This window comes from Palaemon carinicauda, chromosome 33 (assembly GCF_036898095.1).
Source record: "Palaemon carinicauda isolate YSFRI2023 chromosome 33, ASM3689809v2, whole genome shotgun sequence".
NCBI lineage: Eukaryota > Metazoa > Arthropoda > Malacostraca > Decapoda > Palaemonidae > Palaemon > Palaemon carinicauda.
Window position 1 is genome coordinate 31,352,803 of NC_090757.1, and position 20,328 is coordinate 31,373,130.

Below are 20,328 nucleotides of genomic sequence, written 5' to 3' on the forward strand. Positions count from 1 at the left end.
TTTTTCCTGGTCTTGTCATTTGCTATTATAACCTACCTGTACAAGTGTTTTGTTCTGAACCTCAAATCCTAATTACCCTACTACTGTCATTTTTTTATTTTCCTTTCTACAAAGTGCCTAATGGCTTTAGTCTGTCCCCTCCCCTCTAAGGAAAAAAAGTGTTACCTAGCACCCATGCTTTTATTTCTATATACCTCCTTGTTTAAAAACTGATTGCACACAAAAGCTAATACTTAAGATATACAGTATATTATTCATATAGACATGTTTGAACTCATATAAAAGATTTAAAGCATATTGATTTGAGACTGGCAGATAGTATTTGGATAGTCTCGTTCATACAGTACCTATCCACAAAAAGTGAACACTCTTTGAGAAAGTAGGCACTTATGATCAACCACGTAATACCTTTAATAATGATAGGTTTCTGTAGAATGGTAAAGATCATTTTTAGATGAATCTTTTAATGCTTCAGAGGGAGCTGTTATTAACTTGACTGCTAAAACAAGTCCCATACCAAGTGCAGGTGCATAGATTAATGTTAAAAGTAAACAAAGGAGAAAGCCTGAAGACGAAAACATTATACGGAGTTATGGTGCTTTGACTGATGAGGTATCTAATTGTTAAGGAAACATTTCTAGAAGGTGTCCAAGTGTATTACTTGATGTAAGCTCTAATACTGCTTATTATTATAGATTTTCTCTTGGTGGTCCTCAAAGATGGTTTATTCTTCTCAGGTTAACTACAGTAGTTGTTATGGACATAGTATAGGAGTTATTCGGAAGTGCAAAGAAAAGTTTCTCATTTAGTATTAAAACCTTTTTCCTAAAAAATACCTGGGGGTCTGTATAACAAAGAGAAAACTTATCAAAGTTTATTTTACTGAGCCTATTGGTTACTAAAGAAACGTTTGTTTGTTGATGATGAAGTGGGGAATATCTATACTTGAAATTCTCTAATTTGTAGTGGTTCATATAGAAAGGGAGCTTACTGGTCAAGATCTTGCTTTTATTTTGGATTGCTTAACTAGTTTAGATAAAACTTATTTCAAATGGGTTTTCTGTGGCTGCACCAGTATTTGTGAAATTTGTGTTCTTCTGTGGTTGGGACAGGGGTTTAATGCCCAGACACACTTTGATTTCTAACCTATTTTAGGCCCTTTTGGTAAGGTTAAGATCGAAATGTTGTGCCACCATCGGACTACAGGATGCTAAGTTCACCCGAGTTTCCCACTTTATAGGCAATAAGATGGCCAAGGCACCATCCACCGGTTGAGATACTACCGCAAGAAATTTATTGGGTCTTGGACTGGCCAGAAAGTACTATGGCTCATTTCCCTTTACCTACCCATACAACAAATAGTCTGTCCCATTCTTTACACATTCTTCTCTTTCCTCATACACCTGACAACTCTTACAATAACTAAAGAATTCTTCACTCAACGGATTAACTACTGCACTGTAATTGTTCAGTGGCTACTTTCCACTTGGTAAGGGCAGAAGACACTTTAACTATGGTAAGCAGCTCTTCTAGAAGTACACCAAAATCAACCCGTTGTTCTCGATGTTTGCGTTTTACCATAACCTCTGTACCTTCTTCTACTCTTTTGGTTTAGATCTCTCTTGCCTGAGGGTATACTCATGCACAGTATTCTATGGTCCCCCATTTTTTTCCTCACTTGGTTATTTTCTCTGTTAGAGCCTTCGGGATTATAGCATCCTGCTTATCCAACTAGGGTTGTAGCTTAGCTAATAATGATGAAATTTTTCTCCCAAAGGATTTATTTTGTAAACATGGTAGGCCATCAAGATTTCTCTTAACAGTTCTTCTGGCCGAAATGTCAACAAGACACTTTGAACTTATAAGAGGTTGCTATGATGGTCTTTTCCAGCATTTCCCTGTACAAGGAAAGTTTTTCCCTATATTATCAATTATGTGAAAGCTTGCATCCCATACTATGGTGGCTTTTGGGCTCAAAGAGAGCCATTGAACCTCTTTGGTTTATGGAACCAATATTTTGGCTAGTTGGCCATTGTAAAATGGGAAGAATGGCATTTTCTCATGGGAGCGTTATTGAAGAAGCACAATTACATCGAAAAAAAGGAGAAATTCAATGTTAAATGAGTGTGAACAACAATGTTCATCAATGTGGCAACCTAGAGGAGGAGAGAGGAGACAACCGCTTTCTAGGAGCCAAAGAGAAAAAGGGACAAGTTTATCACTACACGAGTATATATACAGGTGGTTAGTAGCACCTCACACCAAAAAGTCTAATTGGCTACCTTCCAGCTTTGCCGAAAGAATATCCATTTATAAATAACTCCAGGGTTGTGTTAGGGAAAATTGTTTCGAATTTAAACTGGTTTACAGTTTTAATAAGTATCTAATTGAGACACCCTCAACTAAGGAAAAATAGAATGTGTGTTTTTGATAGATTTGACTTATGTTATATTCACATTACAGTACCATCCAGCAATTTCAAAGAATAGCCTTAAGTATGGGAATGGTTCAAGGATTAACCAGTACAAGTATGGTACCTGTTTTAGTCTTAGCAGCTCCCTTAATTCGACCATGATGACGGCTTCCATCTCGAAATGGGCGAGATTCCTGTGAATTTAGGTTATTTTGTATGTGGGCAACTGGCTATGTTTGAATGCTCTAATGTAAGGAATTCTTGTTCAGCAAGTATGGCTACTCATTTTGTGGATATCTTAGAGTTTCAGGTCAAATTTGTTGAGGGCTTTGATTCCAACAGAAAATTCTTTGGTAGTGACAAGTACCTTTTCTGGGTTTTTTTCCCCCCTTCAGAGTAGTTTCAAACTTCTTCCTTCAGTTGTAAAGTTAAGAGGATCAAATTGTTAGTTTGGATGTAGGTGAGTGCTATGGACAATGGCTTCTTTTGAGTTCTTTCGGATGTGTTACTTGGAGATGAGGCCTTTCCCATGTCATTTCAATAAGAATTGGAACATGATCGGAACTAGGGGCAATTTGTATTCTGGTGATCCTTATCTTTGGTATACCACAGCCACAGGGAAGTGCTCTAGGACAGTTAACTTGTCATGTCATTTGCCTGGAACTTTCGATAGTTTTTGAGATACCTTGGATTCATGAATAGTTGGTATTGGGAAAGCTTGTGGATGTGCTTTCAAAATAGACAGTATTATCTTATACTGTCTTTGGAACAGGATAACAAGGCCGGGATTTCATCTTGGATAGCAAATGACTAGGGGATTAATTCCTCTGCCTCTTGCTTATTCAAGGGAAGTTGAACATCTTTGTGGTTCAGTTGGGAAGTACTTCCAAATTAATTGGCTCCATCTGTTCATGTGTTAATAAATTAAGAATTTGTAGGGAAGACCAAAACATAATGGATTTATTTTGCATTGAAGGTTGATTCCTTATTACAAGACTTCACAGATCTGGAGCTATACATTTTTCCTTTCTCCTTGTTAAACAAGTTCAGTGTGTTTGTGAACAGCAGGATGACTTATTGTAACTTTTCCTGCTATAAGAGAAGTTGACAGATCGGTGGCCTCTGTTGTTGAAGGAGGTTGCTGTACAAAAACAATCTTCTCAGACAACCGGTTTTAAGGTCAGTACACACAAACCCATACTATTACAAGTGCAGGGAAACTCTACCTTAATCTCTCATAAAAAAAGGGGTTACGAAGTCCTAATGATTGTCTCTATTAGGTTTCAAGAGATATACTACTGTAATAATTTGTAGCAATGCTGGCAATGGAAGCACTATTTTGATATGTGCAAATCAAGGTATCAGTGACTAGAATGTTTAAATTATATAGGTTTTGCTTTTATTTTATGTAGGTAAATTTCATTTTAGCGATTAAAGGCCATAGATCCATGCTGAATACCATGCTCAAGCATCTAGGCTTGCATTTATCTGCCTTGGGTATTATTGCTGGTGTATGAAGGTCTTTTATTATGATGAAACCTCCTGTTGTCAAAACAGTGTATTGGAATCCAGATGTAGTGTTAAAACATTTAAATGGTTCTCAAATTGAGTCTTTGAAATGTCTTTTTTCTAAAGATTTCATAGCTTGTACTTTTTTTTCTCGTTAGGTATAGAGTTGATTAAATACATTACTGAAACACAAAAGCTCTTATCATTTAGTGTAGTGTTTAGGAAAAGATTATTATTTTATCACCCTTGTCTACATTCCGAGCTAAGAAGGATTTGAAGGCGAAGTGTTGACCTCAATTTATCATATTCTGTCCTTCAAAGAGAAAGTTTGTGATATGCTAGTGACTGAGATATGGACCAAACTAAAATATTTTGTCAATGTGCCTAATTGCTTTTATGGCGTTAGGGTGTTGTTTTCCTTTTCTTTTTTTACACACACACACACACACACACACACTCGTATTTGCTATGTAAAGCTCATATCTTGAAGAGACATGGTTTACTTATCAAGATTGGTAGGTGTTGGGTGCCGTAGCAGCTGCAAGGGATGTAGCTTAAAGGGTTGGATGTAGTTTAAATGGTTTTCTTTTGTGCAAATTTCAGTAGGTTATAGTACAGTATTAGTTTTTTCTTTTGAAAATGCATGGTGTTGGATAATTTCTGAAAATGTAGTTTATTAGGGTTGTATTTGGATAACATTATGGAAGCATATTTTAACACATTGTTTTGTGACTATATTCTATCTCTTTCCTTCTCGGATTCATTCACTTCTGAGAGAGTGGTGGAATTGGCATTATGAACATAGGTGATTTCATAGAAATAGACAGAATTTAAAATTTTATTTTTCATATACAGTACAGTACTCGTCTGATGTTAATGTATACGCCCACCCCTCCTCTCCCCATTAAATAGTGAGGTCAAAAGAGTATAGGGATTAAGTTTTACTGTTAAGACTGAAAAATAAAATGGGCTATGTTATACCTAAGCTGAAATTGTCAATAACTGCTAGATTATTGCAATATTGTATTATACTATAGGCCTACTCCTATTGAGAGGAAATGGGAAATTTCTTGTCTGTGTATACATTGAAATAAAACTGCATTGATAGAAAAGCAATGTGAACACCAGACACAGAAATGATAAATTTAATTAAAATTCCAATTTTTCTTTCTAAAATACTCCTCTCTGTTCTGTCCGTTGAATTGTACCTTTAGTTAAATATTTTGTTTTTATTTCTTTACATTTTCCTAGTTTATTGTTAACCCAGTGAGAGATCATCTTCGGTTGGTATTTTCACATATGCTCTAGAAGGGATTTTTCATTGTAAAATAAGTTGAGTATTTTTCTTTTTATTATTCTTTAAAAAACAAAAACAAGAAAACAGAAGAGGATGTTGAAATGATTTGATATTTTGCAAAAACAAATAACTGTAATTTGCTACTGTAGACATACAGTACTTTACATTCATATTACAAGTAGATATAAAGAAATATGAAAACATTTCCCCCATGCTCAGGTATAATGTACAGCACAGTATACTTGACTGTCGTTCTTTGTAACAGAAAGGTCTATGAAGAAAAATATACGTAGTAGGAGACATTTTTTCTTTTTCTTTTATGGTTTTCATTTGGTAACATACATTACTGTTTGAATACAGGTCCTCAAAGGAGAGCATCTCATTAAGTCATCTTCAAAGTTCTTTATACTCTATACAGAATTCTTAAGGAGGTCATTGATAATTAGGTTTGAACTAAAATGGCCCCAAATCTCATTAACGCTTAAACATGTCACACTATTTAATGTATTTACCGTTCAAGATATATGCTGTATTTTTCTTCAAATTCTAAATGATTCTTATGAAGAGCCGTAGTTATAGTACTGAAATTTCTTTTGTATTTGATATGCTTACATACCTGAGTAAAAGGCATTAAAAATTTTTTTTGTTAGCCGAACTACTCTCTCTCTCTCTCTCTCTTTTTTTTTTTTTTTTTTTTTTTTTTTTTCCAAGCTGGAATGCTTGATACTATTTCAAGTTCATGACAGTGCGATTACTGGAATTTTATGGATGATAACTTGTGTATACCAAAGTGATTCCTTTATACATTCAGTTACTGTAGTGTGCTGTGTAAAGGGGTTATAAATATATACAGGTACATTTGCAATACCTTACGGTAGTTCGTCGTATGATTAAATGGCATAAGGCAAAAATATTTCCCATGTTTTCAAGTTGATTTTTGGAACATCAGTGTACAGTTTTCTAATTTAGGACGAGTCATAGTAAACAATTATGATGAGCGGTTTCAGTCCGTCACAATGTGCAAAAGGAGCAGATAGATAAGAAGGCATCTGGGGAAACTATGGACTCTTGCCAAGTACATGCCATACCTACCCGAGGCAATCAACACGGACACCTCTCACCTACTGTGGTTATTTCTGATTAGCACTCTCGAACCCATATGTGCCGTTATAAGTGATTTAGACCCTTGTACTTTTGATGATACTATTTTACATTATCCAGTTAACCAGAGCAAATAATGCATTGTGTTAACCCTTTTACCCCCGGGCTCTTTGGAAATTTCCAACCCTTAACCTCCCGGGGGTTATTTTTTCCCTATGACATTTTGCAGTATATATTTTTTTAATTGCTCTACCATCCTTAATTTTTGTCATAGAGAGGTCAGGTTGGTCTCATTCTCTTGGAAAAGAGAGGTCAGGCTGGTCTCATTCTCTTGGAAAATGACTGAATTTTCTCAAAAAATTACCAAAAATATAATAAAAAAAATTTTTTATAGCATTTTTTTGCAAGGACGTACTGGTACGTCCATGGGGGTAAAGGGATGGCTTTTGTGAAACGTACTAGTACGTCCTTTGGGGGTAAAAGGGTTAATATAAAGTAATTATTTCCTGTGAGATTATCACATTAATTTCAACAACCTGTACTTGGGTACTGAAATACCTAGGAAATGGGAAGGCCACCACTTGTATATGATAGCTAAAATGTTCTTGCTTTTTGTGTATATGGTTAAGATTGTACTTTCAAAAGTTGTTTTACTTTACAACCAATGATTACTGTTAGTCTGAAAAAAATCTAAAATGACGTGCACATAAGGATGATGACAGCTTTTAATTCCATCAAAAAGGATTTTTAAAATGCTGTTGATTCTATTATAATAGATTTGTCGTAAATTTGCACAAATGTCAAACCTTTAGCCAGACATGTAGTGTTCCCATGCCCTCTTTGGAATTGCATACACTTGCTAAAAATCGTCTAGTATCCAGGGGTTAGGGCTAAAAATTTGAATGTTTTAAAACATGGACTACTGTTTATGTAATGTAAATTTCAAAACAATGACTGCTGTGTCTGTAACGTAAAGTTTGATTAGAAAATTACTTGTAGGTTAGTGGTAAATAATAAACAAAACATTAGATAAATAGAGTAGATATATACTGTAGTGTACTACATTTAGCAGCTGCTGTTCTGAGATATCCCATGCAAGTGTTGCATAACTTTTTGCCTGAATATAATCCCACACCCAGAACTCTTATTGCCCATGAAAATAAACGAATTGATATTTTATCTTGAATCATCTTGAAGGAGTACATTTATGCTGGTGTTCATGTACGGAGTAATTTAAAAAGGCAATTGAATCGTTTGGCAGATTTCTAGCCTTGTTCTTTTGAAAGTCTTTTTAACTCCCAGGTGTTTGTTAATAGGAGGCTCAAGAGCTGACTTTTAGCCTAAAGAGCCCCCTTCCGGAGAAAAGCTCCGGACAGTTTAGGGACAGATGATGTCCTCCGCAGGTTATGTGTTCCATATTGGTCCAGTCTCCTAAGTTGTTAGATTTCTTCAACTTTTCAATATCCCTCACATTATTAGATAAATGTGTCCAATTGATCTCATTCCATTTAATATATTTGATTTCCGTGTACCTGCGGAACAATTTTCTTCAAAATGAGTATTGTTCCGATGCTAATACCAACCCTTTGCTATTTATAGGGTTATTAGTTTTTGGCAACACCCCCATAAATAGCTCCAGGGTTGTATGCTAGGAAAAATACAAATTATCTCAAATGATTATTTTTGAGGGTTTGCTCAGAAGGTTTGTCAGTTTTTGTCACTATGGCCACCTTGATTTATGGCCATGGGAATGTGGCACACCTTGTGGTCAAGATTTGAAACAAGCAGATTTAGCGGTTATTTTAGTCATATTTCATATTAGGTTTTGATTGCATACTTGAGATTAATAATAAAAAAAATAGAAACCAGATTCCTTTTGTCTAAGTAGTAACAGGCAATGTTTTAACATTTGTTTGAATTTATATTAAATATATAATGCCAATTTCTACACATTAAAAAGAACACATGAGTTTTTGTCTCACATCGTTCTCTAGAATAAACTTATTATAAAATTTGTGAATTTCGGTTAATGCTATGTTTTCAGCTGGATAATATACAGTAAATACAAAACAATGAATAAATAGTACAATGTTGACTTCTTTGACCTGAAGAAGGTGGTTGTTGATAATACTTATACAAAAATCAGGTACAACTTAACAACACTTATTGTCATTAACTGCAAAATTGTCTTGATATTGTACTACATGTATAAGCATTTTGAAAGAATGATTATTGGAAATTTTTAGTTTCATGGTAAATGTTGATATAAGCCAAACCTCGGGAGCGGCAATATGAGCATAGAAAGTGATTAATTTACTGTACAAACTGATTTGACTCCATGAACTTGATGAATGTCGTTGTTGATAAGATGTGATTTGTTGTTGTGTAGGTTTGTTAACATGCACCTGTAGAATTGTGGTAGTTTCTTTGTCAGCATGATGATATTAAAGTTTACTCAAATATATCTTATTTGTTGTTAAGAATTCCACAATTTCCATTTAGATATTTTAACTGTTCATAAATACTAACCTGGTAGTTTCATATTTCATGAAACCATCTGAATACAATTTGGTCATGGTTCATATTAAATTGTCAATTGATTTCAAGACTACCCAATTCTAAGCAACCCCATGTGTTGTAATACAATAAACCAATTGTTCAATTTTTTTGTGAATTAAACGCTTACTTGTTTATTGTCAAGAGTGTCCCCAAACAAAATTCACATATATTGTTTCATTTCTTAAAACTTATTAAAACAACATATTAACATAAGTTACAACTAAATGTTTACCGAACAATATTTTAAGTTATTGCTAGGATCTGACAAAAATGATTTCCAAACACTAGTGTCACTTGTAATAGTTAATTTAGAAAGCCGATTACAATATTTTGATATATTGTTTTTATTCCTTTCCAGAAGAGGGGATGAGGAAGAAGAAGAGGGCAGTCAGGAAAGTGCCCCTGTCAATAATGGTTCATTAACCTCTGATGAAGCTACAGCTGAAGAGGAAAATCAGGAAGCAACCACCGAAGATGTCCCCACCTCAACAGCATCCAGCAATGTCATGGATTTATCTAGTAGTCAACCTGCCACAAACAAAAGAGCAAGGGAAGGTAAGTTAAATGACTACACTTTTATATTAGTAGTAATATACCATTTCTGTTCAAAGAACTTTTATTAGAATATAAGTACAGTAGAATTAAAGGACGAAATATAAAATGGTAATGTTTATGTTGTTGATTGCATTTAGATATTGTTTACACATGGTTCAACTATGGCTATGGTTTGTTTAGAAAATTTCCCAGGGAATAACTAATTTTGAAAGGTGAAAACTCTAATACCTAATTGAAAGGGTGTCATTTAAATTAATACCAGTACTTTCATTCAAGGTGTTTTTGTGTTATGAAAGTTAAAAGAACTTGTATTGAACCAGGATTAGGTCTTTTCATGGATAAAGTCACAAGTTATTAAAAGTTACTGTTTTGATACATATATAACCATTACTGCTTATTGAGAAATGAATGTTGATGTAATATGCTGAAATTTGTGTATTTAATTTGAATTAAATAGTCTTACTATATAATTGAATTACTTTGCCATTCTTATGAGGATTTCAATCAAAATGCATAGACTTATTTGGAATAGAAAACTGTTTAAGATTGGGATAGAATATTTGGTAATGGATATGTAAAGAGTAGAAAAAATTACATTATTTATCCAGTATGTATATTGGCTTAATGTGAATTCTGATCATTACAGTCTGTATTTTAATGAGGATAATCTTGAGTACTGTACTGTATACCATTTAAAACTAAATTTGAATTTCAAAGAAGTTGGTTTTGGATAGTTGAGCGTCTTCATTTGTGTTTGAATTACTTTACAGTTGTTAGCTCTTGCTTCTCATCACATGAGAATTGAAGAATACTTTTTTTTTTTTTTCATTTAGGGAAGTCTATAGCCGGATAAAAAATGGAAAACCTTAAGCATTTTGAATTTAGAAAGTTATTAGTTAGAAGAGAACCCAATAAACCAAGACAAGTCCACCAAAGTTATGTGTATATATGTCTTCAAATCCCACCCCCTCAACAAAAGCCGCAGGCCCTTCTTAGGAAATTTTATTTAACACCTTAGCACGGAAACCTTCCAGGATATGACTTAGACAAAATTTTCTTATTTTATAGTTAATAAAATTTCCTTCCCATTGATATGAAATTTCACAAGCCTGAAAGTTTTTGTTAGTAAATAATAAATGAAAAATAGAATCTGGTATCAACTTGAATGACTTGTGTCTGAGAGTAGAAATACTGTTTTGTATAGTGTGTGCAATTGTGCTCAAAGGGAAAATATGAATCTTGATTTTTTTTTCAATGCATACAGTAGAATACCCAGTACAGGAACTTATTTATGCCCATATGAATTGATTGTAGGATAATAGTCAAAGGATTTCTCTAGCAAACAAAACATTTTCAAGTATGATTTATTTGGACAGCTGATGTTCAGGAGAAATAATCTGTTAACCGCTTTCATATTGCAAATAGGCAAAACATTGGAGAAAACCCACATTTAAAATTGAATAAAAAGGATACTACTCCTGAAGCACAGTGCCACATGTGGCAACCACTAAGGCAGGTTTATTTAGATTGAATTATAAAGATGACTTAGTTGAACTATAGTCCATTTCTTTTAGCGATGCATATTTGCACCGACTCGCGGCGGTGCCCTTTTAGCTCGGAAAAGTTTCCTGATTGCTGATTGGTTAAAATTATCTTGTCCAACCAATCAGCGATCGGGAAACTTTTCCGAGCTAAAAGGGCACCACCGCGAGTCGGTGCAAATATGCATCACTAAAAGAAATGGACTATAGTTTACTCCCGTATGAATGATGGTTAGCAAGACAAAGTTTATGTTTAGCTCTTTAACAAATATTTTGAAATATCAATAATTTGTTGCTTAGCTAATTTTGAGCAAACACTAGGTTCAGATAACCATTTGATAAGTTAATATAGACTAGATTTGAACTGAAACAATGGGTTCAAGTAAGCACCTGATGATAAGTTAATAGATTAAAAATCATCTAGTAAGCATAAGATTAAATAGGCTATCACTCACTATAATACCTCTCTTGTCCTCATTAGATTCACCCTCAATGCCAGATGTAACAATTTCCATTTCCTATTTTTATTTGTTGAACCTAATTTTGATTGACTAAGAAGGGATGGTATACTATTTTTCATGTATGCTTTGATTATGGTGTAGTACAGTTGAGACAGTTCTGTGAACATTTTATTCTTATCAAATGTTAACTTTTTATTAATAAACAATTTTCATAAGTGCAGTACTTGAAGATTTTTAGTTTAGATTTGAGACAAATTATAAAAAAAAAGATTTTTTTTTTTATATAAATAAACTCATTGTGATCATTGAAGGAAGTCAGGTTTAGAAACTGCAGTAAGTTTATTAAATCAAGATTTGAGTAAATTTTGGAGAAACTGAATAGCCGCCTTGCAAGTCGCTAATAAGTTATACCCCAGGGGGTATGGTGAAAAATTCTATTCTTGTATCAGCCATGGGCACCGTTATGCCAGATGAACTATTTATGGAAGTTCTAATTTCTGCTCATGAGTGAATCCATTTCAGTTCGCCAATTTTATAACTGGAGAAATGAATTGTGTTCTAAAATCAGGAAATGGTGATTTTGGTTTTATTATAATTTGGTTGTTGATAGACTTATTGTTGTACAGGCAAGCTGGTTCCAATTGTCATACAGTGTTTTTGAAGTGTTGCACACATTCTTTTTGTGTGGTGTTTTATGATTAGAATATTTACAAGTTAAAGCAAGGATACTATCACTGTTAGTAAAGGATAAAAATTAATTTTATAATTGTTGCAAGCCAAAAAAATATGATTTGGACACTTAGGGTTCTTTTCTTCTCTAGTTCACCATAGTCCTACTTTAATACAGGAATCTAATCTGTTACTTTTTAATTCATTAACCATGTAATTTATGGTTTAATGTCTGTTGGTGCTTCCTTTTATGATAAGGATGTGTTGAATATTCAGTTTACCAAATATATAGTTAAAGTTAACAGGTAATACAGATTCTATTAATCTAGTAACAGGAAATAGTAAAATATTTTAGTGCCTAAATGATATGAAATATTGTAGCTGAGCCGTGAATGTAATAAGTGGTCAAAAAGTACTATATTGGTAAGTTGTGCATAGAAAAAGTATTAACATTTAGAAAACTTCCAGTTAATTTCAACTACTGTACAAGGATGACGCCCTGTTTTGATTTATTGTCGTGTCTATTTCAAACTTGTCGTGCCTATTTCAAACTTGTCTTCCGATATCTAACGCAGCTACTTTGTGCCTTGGCAGAATTTGGAGAAATAGATGGTTTTCATACTTCAGAACACACTATCACTAAAGCAATATGTTCTCTGTAGTGTCAAGGTTTTAATTCAGCTGTAGCTAATATCTGTCTAAATGTAGCAATAAATGTCTTGTCTTTCTTGGCAAGTGCCAGTGGTGTTAGATATAATATACAGAAAGTATAAATCTTTGTATTTCCAAGGATGTTGGAAGATTTTTTTTTAATTTGTTTTTCAGCTGAAAGTGCAACTATTATAATAGTGACTACCCCAACACTGGTAATTTGCTTAGAAAGGTATTTCCCTGAATATATATATTCCGAGTATACTTTATCAGGGGACAATTCTCTCTCTTCTCCTCCCATCTCTTTGTATTTTAGTTTTTCCAGTGTTTTATTGATGCAATTTTTTTTAATCTTGTTTTTAGGTGAAGAGGAATCTGAAATATCAGGTGAAAGTGAAGCTCCACCTACATCTCGACCAAGGTTAGAAGCTGAAATCCAGAATAATACTCATGAAAATCATGAGTCTGAATCAAATGAAACGCCAAAAGTTAATGGGGTAGTTGTGTCCAACGGCTATGACTCGGACAACGGAGTCAGCGAAGGAAATGACAATGATGACGACATGCCGCCAGTAGCCCCCATAAAGGAGCTGAGCCCGGAGCAACTAGCTGAGAAGATGAAGCTGGTGCGTCAACTACAGGTAGAGCTTCGCAATGAGGAGATGAAGCTGGTACTCCTCAAGAAGGTCAGGCAGTCCCAGGTGAGGCCTGCAGCCACAGCTAGTAGGGTTTTGATTTTTGAGAGGAGTCACATCCATCCAACAGTTTAGAACCCAAATCAAAAGCAGTTAACTCTGAGATTGGTGTTACGACTCAGGTTGTTGTGACAAGATCAGCACTTTGAGACTTAAATAATGCTTCACTGAGGAGTGTCCTTCCATGTTGGGGAGTATCAGCTCTATTGAAACATTGTGGAAGATTCATGCCTGATCATGCCATAATGAAATATTCCATAGATATCGACTGTACAGTGGAATGAATATACCTTATCGGTTCCTGTTCATTAACAAGACTTTGAATGCAAGGAATATTTGATGCATTGTTCATTCCATACTTAGCAGGCGGCACTTGAGCAGAAGACCAATCTTAGAAAACTATCCGAGTTGTGTTCTAAATTACTTTTTCAGATAATTTATTTTAATTAAGATACTAAGATCAATTAGGGTAAATATGAGTAAGGGAGTCACCCATTTTGTTGAGGCGCAGGTCACATAGGAAGCTGCTAGACTTAATGATATTGATTATGGTTCTTGTAGCTTTCAGTTCACTTGATGCAAATAGTCAAGTTTTTCCTATAAAGGTTGAGAGAGTGGAATGGGGATCCCATGGTTGATTATGAATGCCACTTTCACATTTACTAACTTCACCATCGCCACCAAACGTATTCTTCCCCTTTGTTTTTACTATCGGTGCAATTCTTATCCGCCCCAGAAATCTTTACCCTCAATACTTTGGGTCTTCTTGTTTTATGTTTTTCCTAGTTGGTTTATGTAGTATTTATTCAACTTTTTTCCCATTGTATCAGTTATATATACATACTCTTAGTCATGGAAAGTGATGGCATTTGGTGTCAGTGTCTTTTCTAGATGACTTTAGTCTCATAGACTATTATACATCCCCTATCCAACTTGACTCTAGCTTTTAATGTCTTTGGTTGAAGTACTACTTCTAATCCTAAATCTATCACTGCATGTCTGAAATGAGGAAAGAAAGTGCTTGTTTTGCTATTTATGGTTCATGTAAAGCATGCTTTGGTTTGTGATACATATATGTATATGATATCTATATTTTTTTGGTTTGAAATATGTGGCCAGTTATAAGTGTGCATTCTTACAGATAATGAAGGAGAACGTCAGTGGAACAGCCAATGACGCAAAGGCCGCTCTCACTAAACTCCCATCAAATACAACTGCTACTAAGTTACCACCTGCTCATCCTCCACCACTCATCAAGCCTGATTTGAGTGCTAAGGTAATAAAGTCTTATTGGTTTAGGTTTCTTTATGGAATAAGTAAATTGTTCCAGGTCTAAATGTTTCAGTTTTTTATCGTCTTTGAAATTGAAAGAACAGTTGAAACGCTGAGAATAGTACAGGGAATTCATATTTTAAGAAAAGTTTTGGGAGCAGAAATTTTAGAGTTTTCTCCTAAGGGGTTTTAACAAGATAACGTTTGGTCTTAGTCATAGATGATGAAAAGTCAGGAATTAATGGCAAGCTTAAATAATAAGTATAAATATTTCCAAAAATGTCAATCAGATAGACAAAAGTATTAGCAATATAACCTATATTTATTTTTCTCATTTATATCAAAGGTAGAGAGAACAGGTTATGCTGTTGTAGAAAATGCATTGGAATATCAGCCTATCCAAGGAAGACAAAAATGGAAAATAAGACTAATGGTGTGGTGTTGCAATTACTTAGTGTTTAAACTGGAAGCCTTGTGTAGAAAGAATCATTGTTATTGAATTATAATTATCTTGGTGTGCTGCAACTCTAATTTGAAAAGTTGAATACTACTAGCCAAAAGGACTTTTACAGGGGAAATAGGCTAGTGCAAAAATTAAAGCGAGAAGTAACAAATAAACATATAAAAAAAGTTATTGGTATCAAAGTTAACCCTTTTACCCCCAGGCTATTTGGAAATTTCCAACCCTTAACCCCCGTGGGGTTATTTTTTCCCCAGCACATTTTGCAGTATATTTTTTTTAAATTGCTCTAACAGCCTTAATTTTTATCATAGAGAGGTCAGGTTGGTCTCATTCTCTTGGAAAATGCCTGAATTTTCTAAAAAAAAAAAAAAATCAAAAATATGAAAAAAAGATTCTTATAGCATCTTTTTGCAAGGACGTACTGGTACGTCCATGGGGGTAAAGGGATGGCTTTTGTGAAACGTACCAGTACGTCCTTTGGGGGTAAAAGGGTCAAGTTGATGAGTCACATAATCTATGAGATGATATAATCTATGAAATGAGACTTGTCAACCTTTTCAACAGAAAAGCATTTATAGCAAGGTTTAAGTTCAATTCAGTTTCCAGATCATGAAAATCGTTCCACAATTTGGTCATAGCTGGAATAGACTAATAGATTACATTACGGTATTGACCCTTATGATGGAGAAAACAAGACTTAGAATTATTTGCTTACAGAGTGCTACATACAAAATGGTACAGTCTGGGATTATCTGAATGTAAAGGATGGTGTGAATTGTGAAGTATCTTGTGCAAAATGGACAAAGAACTATTGAAGATGCATGAGATTAATATCAGGCGAGACTTAAGAAATTTAATAGATAGCCAGGTTTTGTCCAATAAATTAACACGAGACTCAGCAACTCAAAAGTAATTGGCTGAAAACACTAACTGTGGAACACCAGATATAAAATACTATCTTGTGTAACTCCGGATGTAACATTATATAGTCACTGTGGTGACCATCAACTACTACTATTTGCAATCCGTTCCTTGAAAGTTTATAATGATGCTGAGAAAAGACCCACCTACTCCCATGAGATTAAACGAGATATTTTATATTCAACCGAGTAATAAAACTTAGGAAAAATAATTCTTTGTTGCATAATTAGAAATATGGTTTAGATCTGACGTTCATAATGTTACGCTTAACTTGAAATTATTTTCAATAGATGTAAAGGTGTGAGGGAGAAATATACACCGTGTTAAAATTTGTTAGATTGTCTTATCGCAGAATTTGTTTCTGGAATGGTAATGGTTGATAGGTTAATTTACCAAAATATTTATTTGATTTTAAATTTTAATGACCGACTATATTAATATATGCTAGCTCCACTTTAGGAGGGATAGTATAAGGTTTTTCTATTTTTCTGGTTTGGTTTTGAAAAGCTTTTCTGTAAACACATTCAGGTTTTTGCACTTCAATTGATGTTAAATGGCCCTGCCTTGATTATTTGCATATTATTCTTAAAGACTTCATGGTAGGTTTTTGTTATAATTGCAGCTATCATGTGTAGTTTTCTTTTAGTTTTCTTTTGACCATCTGTCCTCTTCATTTAATGTCATCAGTGTATACTACAAGTTTTGCCTCATTTTGCATATCGTTCATTTTATTTTCTTGCATTTTATATACTTCCGTCAAAAAATATTGTTGTACTTTTGTTTCTTCATTTGATAGTTTTTCTTCTGCTTCATTTTATAATATGTACCCTTTTTTTTTCCTTTATCCTTTATTAGTATACAATATCATCTGAATACTGTACAGTATTTAGTTCCCCTGCTTTACTTCATTGAGACTTGATTTTCCTTTTCCCGCTATAATTCCTTTATTGCGATCTGTTCTTTCTCTTTTTGCTGCTCGTTACAGTTTTACCAGTTCAATTTTCTTTTCCTGTCGTACTTTTCTTTTCTATTCAGTTTGTTCTATCTAGCTTACCTGTTCTCTTGTGTTTTGTTTGTAACTTCCTTTTGCTGCCTCTTCTACTGTCTGTCAAACTGTACCATCCTTGTCATGGATGTTCTGAAGTATTTTTTTTCCCCCCTATATTCTCTTGAGACTAACTTTGTTTTATTATATACTTTACTGTATACTTTCTTCTCAAACTCAATTTCTTTGTAAATTACTGTAGTTTTTTTTTATCTTCTACCTAAACCAAATTGTGGTCTGATATTTCTACTTTCTCTTTCTCTTCATTTTTATGAAATTTTTGTACATTACTTCATTTACCAGCACAAGGTCTTTGGCACATTTTTGGCTTCCTCCTCCCTCCCTTTACATATTTCATCAATATTCAAAAGAATTATATTTTTTTATTATTATATATGAACTAGTATTTTCTTTCCATTTTCATTTCCATGATATCCCAAGAATCCCTAATGACCATTAAAATCTTTGTATTCAAGGCTCATCCATCCTCCACTTCAACTTTTTCTCTCTAATTCTGCTTGTATTCCTCTGTATATCTCTCTTCCTTCCCTCTCCCTTGTGTATTCCATATACACAACAGTTAATCATCATCATCACCTCCTACACCCATTGACTCAAAGGGGCTCAATACAATCACAGTGGTCTAATTTTCTGTTTATACCCAATTATGTCCAGTGTATATAGTATATGTACTGTGTGTGTGTGTATACACACACACATATATATATATATATATATATATATATATATATATATATATATATATATATACATACACATATATATACACATATACTGTATGTATTTCATTCCTATTTCATTAATGCCTTTGAATAGCACCTGTCCCCTTTCAATTTTCTATCTTTAGAATCCCTCATTCTGGCAAACCTGATCGTTCCATCGCTTTTGTTAATCTTATCAAGTTTTGTTGTGGTGTTCCTGTTAATGCTGTGTTAATGTAATTTTCATTTAGCAAATTCCATCTCTATATTTTTCCTTTGTTAAATCTTGCGTAGGTTTATGTATTATTTTCACACCAATATTGTAATTTTTTACCACTGCTCTTGCCCATATATTATTCTGTGTTCCATATTCTCCTTACTTCATATTGTGTTTCTCTCACCCACAAGTACTCTCTCTCTTGTTTCCTGTTCCTTGAGAAACTTTAAATTTTTTCTTACTAATTTCTCCATTTTTTAAACTTTTCTCTGAGCTCTTCCGCAAGTTGTCATTCTCTCTTTTTTTTTTCATATCCTTTATAATTCCCACCTTGTTCAAAGAATGCTGCTTTTGTTTTAGTTTTTTAGTATTTTGTTTCATTACTAGCTATTTTAGCTAAAAGTACTAGCCAGGTTCACCCATTCCCTCTTCTTTTTAGCATTCTCATTTTTGTTTTCTTGTTTCCTCATTTTCACACACATATGTTTCACAATACTGTAGTAAATTATGTATGTTTCCTGTTACCCTTCCTCTAGTTCCTATATCAGTGTTGTCGTTTATTTGGTTCAACCCTACACCTTCATATTCATTGTTTTACCCTATTGTTTATTGTAGTTATAACCTGGTTCATCATGTCTTTTTCACCTTTTTCAGTGCCTTTTCAACAACAACAACTCATTTTTCCTGGTCTTTCTTGTTAAGCATTTCTTTTCAATCTTTATCTATGTTTTTATATATATATATATATATATATATATATATATATATATATATATATATATATATATATATATATATATATATATATATATATATAGATATATATATATGTATAGATATATATATATATAGATATATATATATAGCTATAGATCTAGATCTAGATCTAGATATACATACATACATACATACAATATCTCTTATATAATAAAGAGAAAGTGTGTTTTTATGTATAGATATAAATTTCTTCCTTGTCACGCTCGCTGCCATTGCCAGACATAAAACTGCTTGGTCTCACCCCATTTCCGTGAGTGGGGGGAAGAGGGAGTCGTACTATGCTGAGAGGGAGTATCCCGAGAGGTACACGCGGAAATCACTACTGCCGTGTTGTAGTTAGGAAAGGGGAGGTGTTGAGAAGGGTTGAATCTGTGTGTGTGTGCATATCTACCTAAATATTCCGTAGTAATTTTTGACAGGTCCTGAACATTATGTATATAATATATATTTAATGTATGTGTGTATACACTTTAATATGTATTGGTATATATAATATATCCATCCATATACCAAAGGCACTTCCCCAATTTTGGGGGGTAGCCGACATCAACAAGAACAAAACAAAAAAAGGGGACCTCTACTCTCTATGTTCCTCCAGCCTAACCAGGGACTCAGCCGAGTTCAGCTGGTACTGCTAGGGTGCCACAGCCCAACCTCCCACATTTCCACCACAGATGAAGCTTCATACTGCTGAGTCCCCTACTGCTGCTACCTCCGCGGTCATCTAAGGCACCGGAGGAAGCAGCAGGGCCTACCGGAACTGCGTCACAATCGCTCGCCATTCATTCCTATTTCTAGCACGCTCTCTTGCCTCTCTCACATCTATCCTCCTATCACCCAGAGCTTTCTTCACACCATCCATCCACCCAAACCTTGGCCTTCCTCTTGTACTTCTCCCATCAACTCTTGCATTCATCACCTTCTTTAGCAGACAGCCATTCTCCATTCTCTCAACATGGCCAAACCACCTCAACACATTCATATCCACTCTAGCCGCTAACTCATTTCTTACACCCGTTCTCACCCTCACCACCTCGTTCCTGACCCTATCTACTCGAGATACACCAGCCATACTCCTCAGACACTTCATCTCAAACACATTCAAATTCTGTCTCTCCATCACTTTCATTCCCCACAACTCCGATCCATACATCACAGTTGGTACAATCACTTTCTCATATAGAACTCTCTTTACATTCATGCCCAACCCTCTATTTTTTACAACTCCCTTAACTGCCCCCAACACTTTGCAACCTTCATTCACTCTCTGACGTACATCTGCTTCCACTCCACCATTTGCTGCAACAACAGACCCCAAGTACTTAAACTGATCCACCTCCTCAAGTAACTCTCCATTCAACATGACATTCAACCTTGCACCACCTTCCCTTCTCGTACATCTCATAACCTTACTCTTACCCACATTAACTCTCAACTTCCTTCTCACACACATAATATAT

General features: G+C 34.3%; 1 protein-coding gene across 16 annotated transcripts in view; it reads left to right on the top strand.

Moving 5' to 3' along the window:
* The window catches only part of LOC137625917 (transcriptional repressor p66-beta-like), a 517,558-nt gene that overhangs the window by 472,585 nt on the left and 24,645 nt on the right, over positions 1–20,328 (top strand). For 14 of the 16 annotated variants that reach the window (XM_068356908.1, XM_068356917.1, XM_068356911.1 and 11 more), the window contains 3 exons: positions 9,238–9,434; positions 13,120–13,457; positions 14,593–14,727. In XM_068356908.1, the coding sequence (XP_068213009.1) occupies positions 9,238–9,434; positions 13,120–13,457; positions 14,593–14,727 (670 nt within the window). The remainder of the gene's footprint in view (positions 1–9,237; positions 9,435–13,119; positions 13,458–14,592; positions 14,728–20,328) is intronic. The other 2 variants (XM_068356921.1, XM_068356922.1) reach the window with 2 other exon arrangements.